Source organism: Prosopis cineraria, unplaced genomic scaffold (assembly GCF_029017545.1).
Source record: "Prosopis cineraria cultivar Desert tree isolate PC_DT_omini unplaced genomic scaffold, ASM2901754v1 PC8, whole genome shotgun sequence".
NCBI classification, from domain to species: Eukaryota; Viridiplantae; Streptophyta; class Magnoliopsida; order Fabales; family Fabaceae; genus Prosopis; species Prosopis cineraria.
Genome location: NW_026555339.1, coordinates 15193988 through 15205855, shown reverse-complemented (window position 1 = coordinate 15205855; position 11868 = coordinate 15193988). Strand labels below are relative to the sequence as shown.

The window sequence follows — 11868 nt, the reverse complement described above, 5'->3', positions numbered from 1 at the left end:
TTCTGGCAAAAAAAAATCTTTAATTAATGCCTTCTCTACGATATGAATTCGATAAATATTTGAACTCTGCAAACAAAAACCAGTACAAACTGAATTTTCTATGTCTTTGATGGAATATATAAAGCAGAGTCATCTGGAATTTGGAAAGATCGACTTCAGTTCGATGAGATTTATAAGAGAGGTGTATGTATAGGTGATTCCAATTATATGTTTTATTTGTTTTCGTCCTTCATTCTAATTAGAATTTTTAAGGGATTTTGATATAAATATTCCAGCGTTTTGGTCATCAATTCTAATTCTCCATATGACTGATGAATCCAAGTCTATGATGGTATTCTATTATAATATCTAACTCTAACTATCAAATTGCATTTGATAAAGAAAAAGGAAAAAAAATCAAACGTGTTATATCAAAGTTCTTATAGTAGTTTGTTACTTGATACTTGGTCAATTTGCTACTTGATGGTGTCATTTTTACTGTCCATATGTCGATTCCTAAAAGTTTATAAGGCCATGCATATCCTTAGTTTTTTAGACCAAGTCAAATGTAGAAAAATGCATTTACCTTTTTAATAAACTCGCAACATATATATATATATATTGATGCCACATTTTGATATCAATTTAATAATGAAAATTAGTATGAGTGTTCATAACAATACAAAAAATAAAATCTCAATAAAAAGTATGTCAGAGTGTGATTTTCACGTTCTGGCAGTTTATGATTCGTATTAACATTACTCATTTTCAGTAATTGTATATATATATATATATATATTAGCCTGCATGTTGTAATTCTTATTCAATTAAGACTTAGGATATATAAGATATATAATTCATTACAAAATGAACTTATTTTATATTCTAATACATATAAAATTAAGCCATTTAAACAGAGTCAACAAATTTTGTTTCTTAATTAATTTGTAAAGAATAGTTTATCTAAACCTATCACAAGAACCATTCATGTTGAATTATACCAAGGTTCATTCCTTCTTGATCTTTGTAATGATTTACAATAATAACTCCAATTGGGTTTTATATACATATTTTTAAAATGAAATTTGATCTCACTTTAGTCATATTTTTAGTATCCTTACTTGATTTAAATGTATATTTGAGAAATTAATTAGTGAATATTTTAATAAAAATGTATAGAGTGAAATGATGTGTATTGTATTTAATTTTCATTTTTTTTGAGAAAAAATTGCGTGCAGGTCAAAAATTAAAAAAAAAAAACCATTTTTGTAACAGCAATAGACTTTTCCAAGTGATTACTGATGCTTTTTCAAGTCATATGAAAAAGAAATACAAGTCATTGCCCTTGTAGTTGGGTGTGCATTACATTCTATTTTTAAAATACTCTTCGCATCGCCCTTGTAGTTGTGTTTCTACTTGTTCTGTCTTTCTCCTTCCCTTCCTTCTTCTCTCAACCCCCCCTTTTGCAATTCTCATGACTCCTCTGCCCTCCTCCAATTCAAACACTCTTTCTCTCTTAATCATTCTGCTTCAATTGAGTGTGATGAATATTTTGATGACTCATCTTATCCCTTTAAGAGAGTACAGTTAATCCTAGTTCTGAACACAACAATAATGGTAAGGAAGTGGAGAGAAGCCAAAATTACTAATATATGTGCATGGCCAATGCGTCAAGCTTCCTTAGTACAAAGATGCTGCAATTTTTTAGTGAATAGAAACATATTTGACATTCTTTTTATCATCACCATTACAAAATCATATATCAAGTTTCCGTGCCTTGGATAGTATTTCCGCATATGTCAATAAATAATTAGCACTGGATGGATATTCGGTGTGCCCTCAATTTCAATAGGATTTTTTAAATATAAATCTTGTGTTCTTCATCTTTGTTTTCTTTTTGCATGAAATGGACACTTCAAAGGCCCCTTCAATCTTGAATGTGACAGGTCCCATTAATAATCACAATGGGATTTGGCCTTTCATTTATTTTTCCAACTTACCCAAGAAAAAGGAGCAAAAGGGAATGAGAAAAAAGGGCCAAATTCGCACTAGTTGGTTGTTAATGCAAAGACATCTTCTATTAAAAAGCGTCAATTATAGTGGAAGAGGTTATGACTATTTAAATACAAAGTCTCAAGTTCTAGTTCGTAGAAAATACCTACCACCAATTTGGCCAAAAAAATATGCAAAGATGCCTTCAGCAGAAACTTGAATATCAAAGGGTGGAGTCCATATGAAATCTATGTGTTCTAAACTTAAGATATATGAGCTTTCTCATATTCCAAAACTGGTTCACACCTAAAAATGTGTTATTAAAATTCACATAATATCAATCAATCATAATCAATCTTAATATCAATATAAAATGTAAAAAGTTCATAGGAGTAACCTCAAATTAAACTTCCTTTATGCTATAATGGTGGATAATGGATTGATTAAGAGTGACAGTATAGTCTTTTATTTAGTCCAGACATGGAAGAAAACTCAAGGGCCAGAGAATCGATCAAAAAGCAGCTGAACGAGTCTCACATCGATTAATTACCAGGGATAACTGGTTGGACTAAGTTGTTGGGAATGCGTGTGAAATGTGTTGTTAAAACACAAATGTTTTTTTTTTAATCTATAATTTTTCCCTGAATAAAACTTTTTCTTGAATGTGTTTGACATTACTTTTAAGATTAACTAGCAATACACCCATGCAACGTACATGATGTTATTATTTTTATACAAATTAATATTAAATTACCATTAATATATTTATAATTATTAAATAGTAAATTTTGCACAAATATATTATATAGTTGGGATGTTAAAACTTGTCCTTTACTATGATCAAATCTATTTATAATCTAATTTATTTATAATACAACATATAAACAAATTAAACTTTGTCTCTTATGGTTACTTTTTCCTTTTAAATTAAAGGTTAATGTTAATTATAGTATCTGCTTGATACAATGTAGATAGTAGGAGTCTCCATGATATGAGACTGGGATAACATTATCCCATGTCTGTGAAAATAGATAAGGAATGAATTTTCATTTTGTGTCCTATCCCATTTAGAATTGGGATGGGGTCGGCAAAGAAATCCCTTAAAAGATAATCTTGATCAATTTTGAAGACACAGTAAAAACACTTTAGGCATAGTCAATTTATTTAATTTATAGGAAAATGATACTTAAATATTATTCTAAATTTCGCTATACAAAACAAAACAAAATAACTCGCAACTCAATATATAAAATATTTGACAAATTAAAATTTTAAAACAATCAAAACTATAAATATGATTTGTAATTATCAGAATATTCTTAATAATCAGGAGAAAAAGTAGTGATAATTTCCACTACTACTATGTATGTATGTATGTATGAATGTATGCATGTATGTATGTAATAACATATAGAAGCTTTTTCTTACACTAATACCCGTTAGAAAGTTATTCACATTTAAGGACCTTGGGATTGCATACTAATTTCAGTAATTGGTGGAACTTTAGGGCATTTACAATTGTGTGGACTTTGGAGTAATTTTTCCTCAGTATTTTCCATATGTCCACTTCTGATCTTGCACAAAAATGTTAAAATGTCAATTCCTGAAAGTTTACATGACCACATCTTTCTTAATCATGTATGCTTAGCTTTTAGACCAAGTCAAGTGCAGAAATTTAAAAAAACATAACAAAAGAATATCTATATGAAATTTATATCAGCTAAAGATTAACTGTTGTCAAAACTCGAATGAAAAATAAGTTTAAATGAACTGTTGTTAATTTAAAATAAGTTGTTAAAATTAGAATAGATATTTGTTGATAAAAGATTAATTCGAATTGACAAGTACCTATTTGAACTTTAACAACAACTACTTTTTGACTGATATAAATTTTATAAAGAGGTCCTTCATTGCTATTTTCCCAATTAAAAATGCATTTACTTTTTTAACCCACAATATATATATATATATATATTGATATCATTTTAACAATGAAAATTAATATGAGCGTTTATAGCAATACAAAAAAAAATCCAGTAAAAAGTATGTTAGAGTGTCCTTTTCGCTTTCATGCAATTTATGATTCGTATTAACATTACTCATTTTCCATGACTGAATATATATTAGCCATGTTGTAATTTCCATTCAATTAAGAATTAGGAAATATAAGATAATTCATTATAAAATGATCTTATTTTATAATTTAAGCAGAGTCAACAAATTTTGTTTCTTATTTTTGTAACGAATAATTCATCTAAACCTATCACAAGAACCATTCATGTTGAATTAAACAAAGGGTCATTCCCTCTTGATCTTTGTAATGATTTACAATAATAACTTCAATTAGGTTTATATAAATATGTATTTTTAAAATACTCTTGGTATATCTCAAGATTTACTGGGAATGAAATTGTCTCAACAAAAAGTATGTTAAAACCGTGCTTCTCAGTTATTAACTAAAAAGGTATGTTATCAATTAAGGGGGAAAAATCAAAGATAGTTCAATAGCAAGCCATCTTATTTGATGCATACATGCATGCATACATACATACATACATACATACATACATACATACATACATACATACATATAATTAAGCCGGTCATTCGTGACAGCGACCAATATTTTTGCTTCTCTGTTTTCTTAAAAAGAACAATCATTTATTTATTTAATTTTGGTTTTGGGCTTTCTTTTTTAGCCAAAATATAACCGTGAGTTTGCAGTGTGCATCATGCCATCTGCTGTGTAGGTACCATTATAAATATAGTCTCTTTTGTTAAGAGTTTGAATCAATCCTTCACTCATTCACAGGCTTCCAACTTTTGTGATGGCATCACTTGCAATAATGCTCTGTTTCTACTTGTTCTTTCTTTCTCCTTCCCTTTCTTCTTCTCTCAACCCCCCCTTTTGCAATTCTCATGACTCCTCTGCCCTCCTCCAATTCAAACACTCTTTCTCTCTTAATCATTCTGCTTCAATTGAGTGTGATGAATATTTAGATTTCTCATCTTATCCCTATATCTTTCAGTTTAAGAATTCATCTTACCCAAGGACATCTTCATGGGGGAATGATTCAAATTGCTGCTTGTGGGATGGGGTCATGTGTGACTCCATGTCAAGCCATGTGATTGGCATTGATCTAAGTTGTAGCTGGCTTCAGGGTCAATTCCATCCTAACAGCACCTTTTCAAACTTTCTCATCTCCAAACACTCAATTTGGCTTACAATGATTTTAGTGGGTCTTTGATATCATCTCAGTTTGGTAATCTTCCTTCTCTCACATATCTAAACTTAAGCCACTGTTGTTTTGCTGGTGAAATTCCTCCCAGAATTGCAGGATTGTCTAAGTTGGCCACTTTTGATTTGTCTACGAATTGGTTTTACTCTTTTGAGAGGGGGAATTATTTGAAACTTGAACCATCCACATGGGAGAAGCTCATTCTAAACATGACAAATATGAGGGAACTTATTTTAGATTATGTAAACATGTTTTCCATTTCAAAAAGCTCTTTATCTTTGCTCATGAATTTGTCATCTTCTCTAGTCTCCCTTAGTCTTCGAGATACTTCTTTACAAGGGAATATCACAAATAACATTCTTTGCTTACAGAATCTTCAGCAACTAGATTTGTCAAGAAATCAAAATCTCAACGGTCAACTCCCAAAGTCCGAATGCAATTCTTCTCTAAGGCATCTAGATCTCTGCTTCACAAATTTCTCAGGAGAAGTGCCTAATTCCTTAGGCTACTTGAAGCATCTTAATCATTTGAATCTTGGATTCTGCTAACATGAAGGGCTTCTTCCTCTAGGTATCAAAATCTTACCTAATTAAATTATTTGAACCTTGCCTCAAATAAATTTAGTGGGGAGATCACTTTTGTTTTAAACCTTCCACTTCTCACCCCTTGTACCTTTCCTATAACGATTTTAGTGGTCAAATCCCATCATCACTTTTAAACTTGGAACATCTAACTCACTTATTTCTCCCTAGTAACCACTTCAGCGGTGAAATACCAAATGCATTTAGAAATCTTAGCAAATTACAATATTTATCACTTTTCGAAAACAAAATTCAAGGTAAGATTCCCAAATGGTTCAACAATTTGGGAAATGGTTCTTTGCAATATTTGGATCTTTTTAATAATTTTCTATCTTCAAATGAGATCCCCTCAATGAGCAACGTTGAGTTTCTTGATATCAGCTTCAACATGTTGTGAGGAAATCTTCCCATTGCATTCCCAAGTGTTACTTACCTTTTTATCAATAATAATGAATTCGATGGAGAGATTTCCTCTTCATTTTACAATTTAAGCTCACTTTTTTATCTCAACTAGTCTTATATTAACTTGTCAGGCCATATTCCAAATTGCCTTACAACCCTCCCATATCTTTCAAGTTTAAATTTGCAAATGAATAATCTTGTTGGAACTATACCGAATAATTTTTCTCAGAGCAATTCACTACTTTCTTTGCATTTGAACAACAACCAACTCGGGGGACCATTGCCTCCCAACATGGTCCATTGCAATAAGCTACAAATTTTAGATGTTGGAGGGAACAAGATTGAGGATAAATTTCCCAATTGGCTTGGAGGCTTATCAGAGTTGAAGGTACTCATTTTAAGAGACAATATGTTTTATGGTGCCATTTCTAATTCAGATGCCAAGCATCCCTTTTCCAATTTAACTATCTTTGACATTTCAAACAATCATTTTTGTAGACCATTGCCAACTGTGTACATAAAAGAATTTAGAGAAATGATGAAGATGGCTAATGTTGAAGCTCAATTAAACTACATGTCAATTAATTTCTCATATGAATCCGTGAAGGTTACATGGAAAGGTAATGTCATGAAGTTAGAAAGGATCTTGACAACATTGACAACCATTGATGTATCAACTAACATGTTTGATGGGGAGATTCCAAAAGTTATTGGAGAACTATATTTGTTAAAACAGCTAAATCTCTCTCACAATAGACTCACAGGTTCTATTCCTAAATCAATAGGAAATTTGATAGACCTAGAATCATTAGATCTCTCATCAAACATGTTGAGGGGTGAAATCCCTTTATCCTTAACAAATCTCAGCTTCCTTACTGTTTTGAATCTTTCACAAAACTAGCTTATCGGAGCTATTCCAAAGGGAAAACAATTTGATACATTTCAAAATGATTCATATGAGGAAAATCTAGGATTGTGTGGGTTTCCATTATCAAAATCATGTAATCCAGATGAAGAAAAATTGCCACGGTCTTGTTCATCAAGTGATAGTGAATTTGGATTTGGCTAGAAACTAGTAGCCTTGGGATATGGATGTGGAATAGTGTTTGGAATGATCATGGAACATATTGTCTTTTCAACCGATAAACCTCAATGGCTAGTCAAAATTTTCAAGGGTAAACTAATGAAACAAGCAAGAAGGACAAGGAATAGAATTCATGCAAATTGAAGTATGACTTAGCTGGAGAATAATGCGGCTTCATGTGATTTTGTGGCATTTTTCATGTTGTTTGTGTGGGTTTTGTTGTTTCATGTCTGTTAAATAATCTCTCAATATTATAATGTATTGTTATTCTATTTGTTCAAGTTTCAAGTTATTTATCTTCATTTATGTACCACAATGTTCCTACATGTAAGCAGAATATTCTAACATATCAACTTCTATTTTAGCCTGATAGCCACTTTTAAGATTTTAAACTTATTTTGAAAAACAAAAACATTCAAATAATTGAATTATGTTTTTAATTTTCCAAAGAAGAAGAAACATGACATGGTATGAAGTTTGATGAATCTTACAAACAGATCTCATGCAAATTAAACTCTTCATCCTTTGCTTCATAAGAGAAGAAACTGAGTCAGTAGATTTAAATCTTGAAAACCCTAATGCTATGTTCGGATAGACATGAATTAGGATAATTAAAAACATATGAATTCTCCAAGTTCTCCCTTAATTTTTTTATAGTTTAAAATCTTTTCTAAACCCCTATTATTTCAAAACCTAACTCAAGTTTTTTTACACTTTGACCCAAATGCATGAAGGCTTAATCAATTTGCCAACGGTAATTGGACAAATTGCCAAATTTCACAAAACAAGCTGCCATCATTAACCGGGATGGGACCAGAGTGACGACAACGACAAGGACCGGACGGCCAACTTCCATTTGAACTAGACCAGTGGTGATAATGGGGATTGGATGGCTGGTTTCTACTGGGACCGGACTGACGGCGATGACGAGGATGAAGAGTCCAACTTCCATCGAGCGAGGACTGGATGGCCACCTTTCGTCGCCATCACCTTCAGTATGGTCATCGTCACCTTATCTATCAGTTCGATTCGGTATTGGTGCAAGTCGGTCGTCTGGAGCCTATCGTCGTCGTTGGTTTGGTGTTAGTAGAAGCCGGCCGTTCGGTCCCCATCATCACTGTTGGTTTGATCCCTATAAAAGTCGGTCGTTTGGTTCCCATCATAGCCATTGGTTCGGTCCCCATTGTTGCTATCGATCTGGTTTCGGTGGAAGTCGACCATCCTATCCCCATCATCGTGATGGTCCAATCCCTGTGGAAGTCAGATGTCCCATCCCTATTGTCGTGATGGTCAAGTCCTAGTAGAAGTTAGATGTCCTGTTCCGGTCGTCATCAATGCCACAGTGCCAGTCAACTTTGTTTGTTTGATCCCGTTGGAAGTTGGCTATTTGAATCGTCGAGTTTGACCAATCTTTTAATTTTTTTTTAAAATTTAAATATAGAATTTAAAATCTAAAATTTTACTTTAAATTCAAACAAAGGATTTTAATATTGTAATTTAAAATTTTTTATATCATCCAAATAAAGAATTTAAAATCTATGAATTTTAAGTGTGAGATTTTAAATATGAAATTTTAAATTCAAATTTCTAACTTAAATCCAACCGTCTAAACACAACCTAAATGAATTCTATCTTGACGAAAGATCACGTGCTCAATGTCTATTACAATTTTCAGTACATTTTGATCAACATTCATATAATTTCGTCCACATTCTTTGAATTCTTAGTAATTGTCGTAATCTAGTTCGAATCCATAGAATTCGAATTTTTTGAAGCTTAAAGTTTCATGAATGATTCTTAGAACTGTTATTCTCATCGTTATCATCACCATTACAATGTCATATGTCAAGTTTACATGCCTGGAATAATATTTTTGAATATAGCTCTTAGGTTTTTTCCTTTTATTTTTAGGATTCATTTATGAAAAGTTAATATCTTCTTGTCTTCTTATCAAAGGGATAATATGTTTGTCTATGACTGCCAATGCCAACAAATAACAAGCACGATATTGGGTGGGTCCTCAACTTCAATAGTATTTTTTTTAAAATATAGATCTTTGTGTGTCCCCTTCTTCTTCTTGCTTTTTTTTTTTTTTATCAAGCTATGGATACTACATAGACCCATTCAATCCTGAACGTGACAAGGCCCATCAATAACTTACCCAAGAAGAAGGAGCAAAGGAATAAGAAAAATGGCAAAATTCACATTAGTTGGTTATTAATATATAGATATTATCTTCAACATAAATATCAATAAGGTTGAGTTTAGTGGAAAGGAACTAGTTTCTCATAATATGATAAATCAAATTTTGAAACCTTACTAGGAGATGTGTCCATATTTAATACATTGCTTCGAATATGATTGACTTTAATAAATGAATACTTGTAAGTAATAAAAAAAATTAAGATAAACTACAATATCAAAAAGGAAAGTACATTTTGTATTCAAGACACAAGATGCGTGAGTTTTTCCATATTCTAAACCGGTCTCACTTAAATGGGCTAAATTCACACTAAAGATGGATGCGTTTGTTTGTTATCGTCTTCTAGTGGAGTTGCCATTGTGTTGATTTTCCTTGTTTCTTTTTTTTTTTCCGGTCCAAAAAAATTGTAAATAGCTCAAGATTAAGTGAGATTATTTTACGCACAAAAAATTAGTTTTAAATATTTTTTGATTAGTAATCACATATTATGTTCTGTTTCTAAAATAATGGATTAATTATGAGTAAACGGGTAGTCTACACAAATTTAGATTTTCAAAAAAATTCCTTGTTAAGCTTTGGAAATTATAAAAATTATTTACAAAAATTTAGAATAATTTTTTTAATTTAATTTTATATGTATGTACATACGTAAACTTATTTGACAATTCAATTTTCACGTTGTCATCTGTTTTTATATGAAATGAATTGGGATCTTAGAAACCTTGGCTTAGGGTTGGAGAAGTCTTTATATATTACAAGGACTCAACTTTCTACCCGTACATGATTTTTACTTCATCCAAGTTTATGTGTTCAATAACTAATTAATAGAATTGTTTTGAAAATATTCACACAAAAAAAAAAAGAATTGTTTTGAGAATTAACTGAACTCAACTAAATTGGATTGGTTGATTCTACTAGTTGAATTAAAAATCAATCTAGTATTTGACCCAACATGAAAGAACATTAAAGGGCCAGCGAATCAATCAAGATCGAAGCATTTAAATAGATCTCAAACTAGTTACAAACAATGGTTGGACTAGTCATGCACATATTTTTAACTTTTTACTTTTTTCCCCCAAAATTTTAAGCATTGTTCTGAAGTAACATTTTAAACTTGTCTATGCAAAATAAGCATAGAAAAGGGAAGAAATATGTGTGTGGATGTGTGTGTTGCATGCCAATATATGTATATAAATTATTCAAGAGCCAAGCCCCACATATTATGATAATGTGCTAGCATGGCATAATGTGCTCACTTTCAATTTTAGTAATCATCACATGATGAGCGACCGTCTAGATTAATTTACAAATTTTATTTTTATATTTTAGTTTATTTTATTAAAATAAAAATTATAAATAACAATAAATCTACTTTATTATCAATTTGGGACTATACAAATTTAACATAGATGATTCAATTTAATATTAAATATTTTATAATTTTTATAAATTGACTATACATATATACTCTGAATAGTTTAGATTTAAAATTTTTAAATTGTAACTTTTTCTTTATTTTTTATTTTTTAATATTATATTTACTGAAATAAAAAATTATAAAAATTCTAAAAAAGTTTAATATTAAATCTAGATTTTCCCGAATATATTTAGATAGTGAATTTATAAAACTTATAAAAAAATTTTAATATTATAAATTGGACTATTCAGATTAAATCTATATTATCTAGGTAGATGATAAGATAAATTTATTAAAATTTTATAAATTTTATACTAAATATAAAATAAAAATATAAAAAACATTAAAATCTGAATTATTCAAATTAAAAATTTAGACAGTTCATATGAGCACCTACATATTGAAAAGAATGTAGCTCTTGACAAGTCAACTCAAATGCATCAATAAGATAATTCAATATTTCATTTGTTAAGAATTTATTTCGGTGTGATTTTTTTTTTGATTCATTTTCATTTCTATTACATCAAAAAGACACGAGTCTTCTTCCCCATTGGCTAGGCTTGTAGAAAAAGAAGTCGAAATAAACAAACAAAAATTATTACAAAATACAAAAAATAAAAATCTCTGATAAATATTGTCTGTCATCGAGATTCAAATTATTAATATTTAAAAAAATTGATAATAAGCACATGTCTTCTTAATACTGTTTTTTTTTTTGGTAGTTGGCAAAGTCTTTCGACTTTATTATTGGTCCAAGACAGGTATGGAAAGATAGTAAATTCACATTTTGTAGTCACTTGAGACTTGAGAGTAAGACTAGACGAAACGCCCACATCATTTTTTACGAGTTGATTAACTTTGCAATGACTTCGCAAGCCTTTCTTCACGCCATGCTGATTGATCCATCTAAATTGTTGGCAAAGTATAAAATATATTCCTCGGTCAAAAAAATATAAGGCATTTTTTAAAAA

General features: G+C 30.4%; 1 protein-coding gene and 1 pseudogene across 1 annotated transcript; both read left to right on the top strand.

Annotated features, from left to right (window-relative positions):
* Positions 1-4375: 4375 nt before the first annotated feature.
* Positions 4376-5758, top strand: LOC129317370 (receptor-like protein 7). The gene is made up of 3 exons (XM_054961704.1): positions 4376-4396; positions 5001-5096; positions 5231-5758. Exons 1-3 carry the CDS (start codon positions 4376-4378, stop codon positions 5756-5758), a joined length of 645 nt encoding a protein of 214 aa, XP_054817679.1.
* Positions 5759-6380: 622 nt separating this feature from the next.
* Positions 6381-7421, top strand: LOC129317369 (receptor-like protein 9DC3; annotated as a pseudogene).
* Positions 7422-11868: the final 4447 nt, after the last annotated feature.

Bases quoted from the DNA above. Each gene is read 5' to 3' on its own strand.
- LOC129317370 (XM_054961704.1), top strand. From the start codon at position 4,376: ATGAAATTGTCTCAACAAAAA. The intron at 4,397-5,000 runs GTATGTTAAAAC...TATATCTTTCAG, and splicing joins TGAAATTGTCTCAACAAAAA to TTTAAGAATTCATCTTACCC. The intron at 5,097-5,230 runs GTGATTGGCATT...ATATCATCTCAG, and splicing joins GTGACTCCATGTCAAGCCAT to TTTGGTAATCTTCCTTCTCT.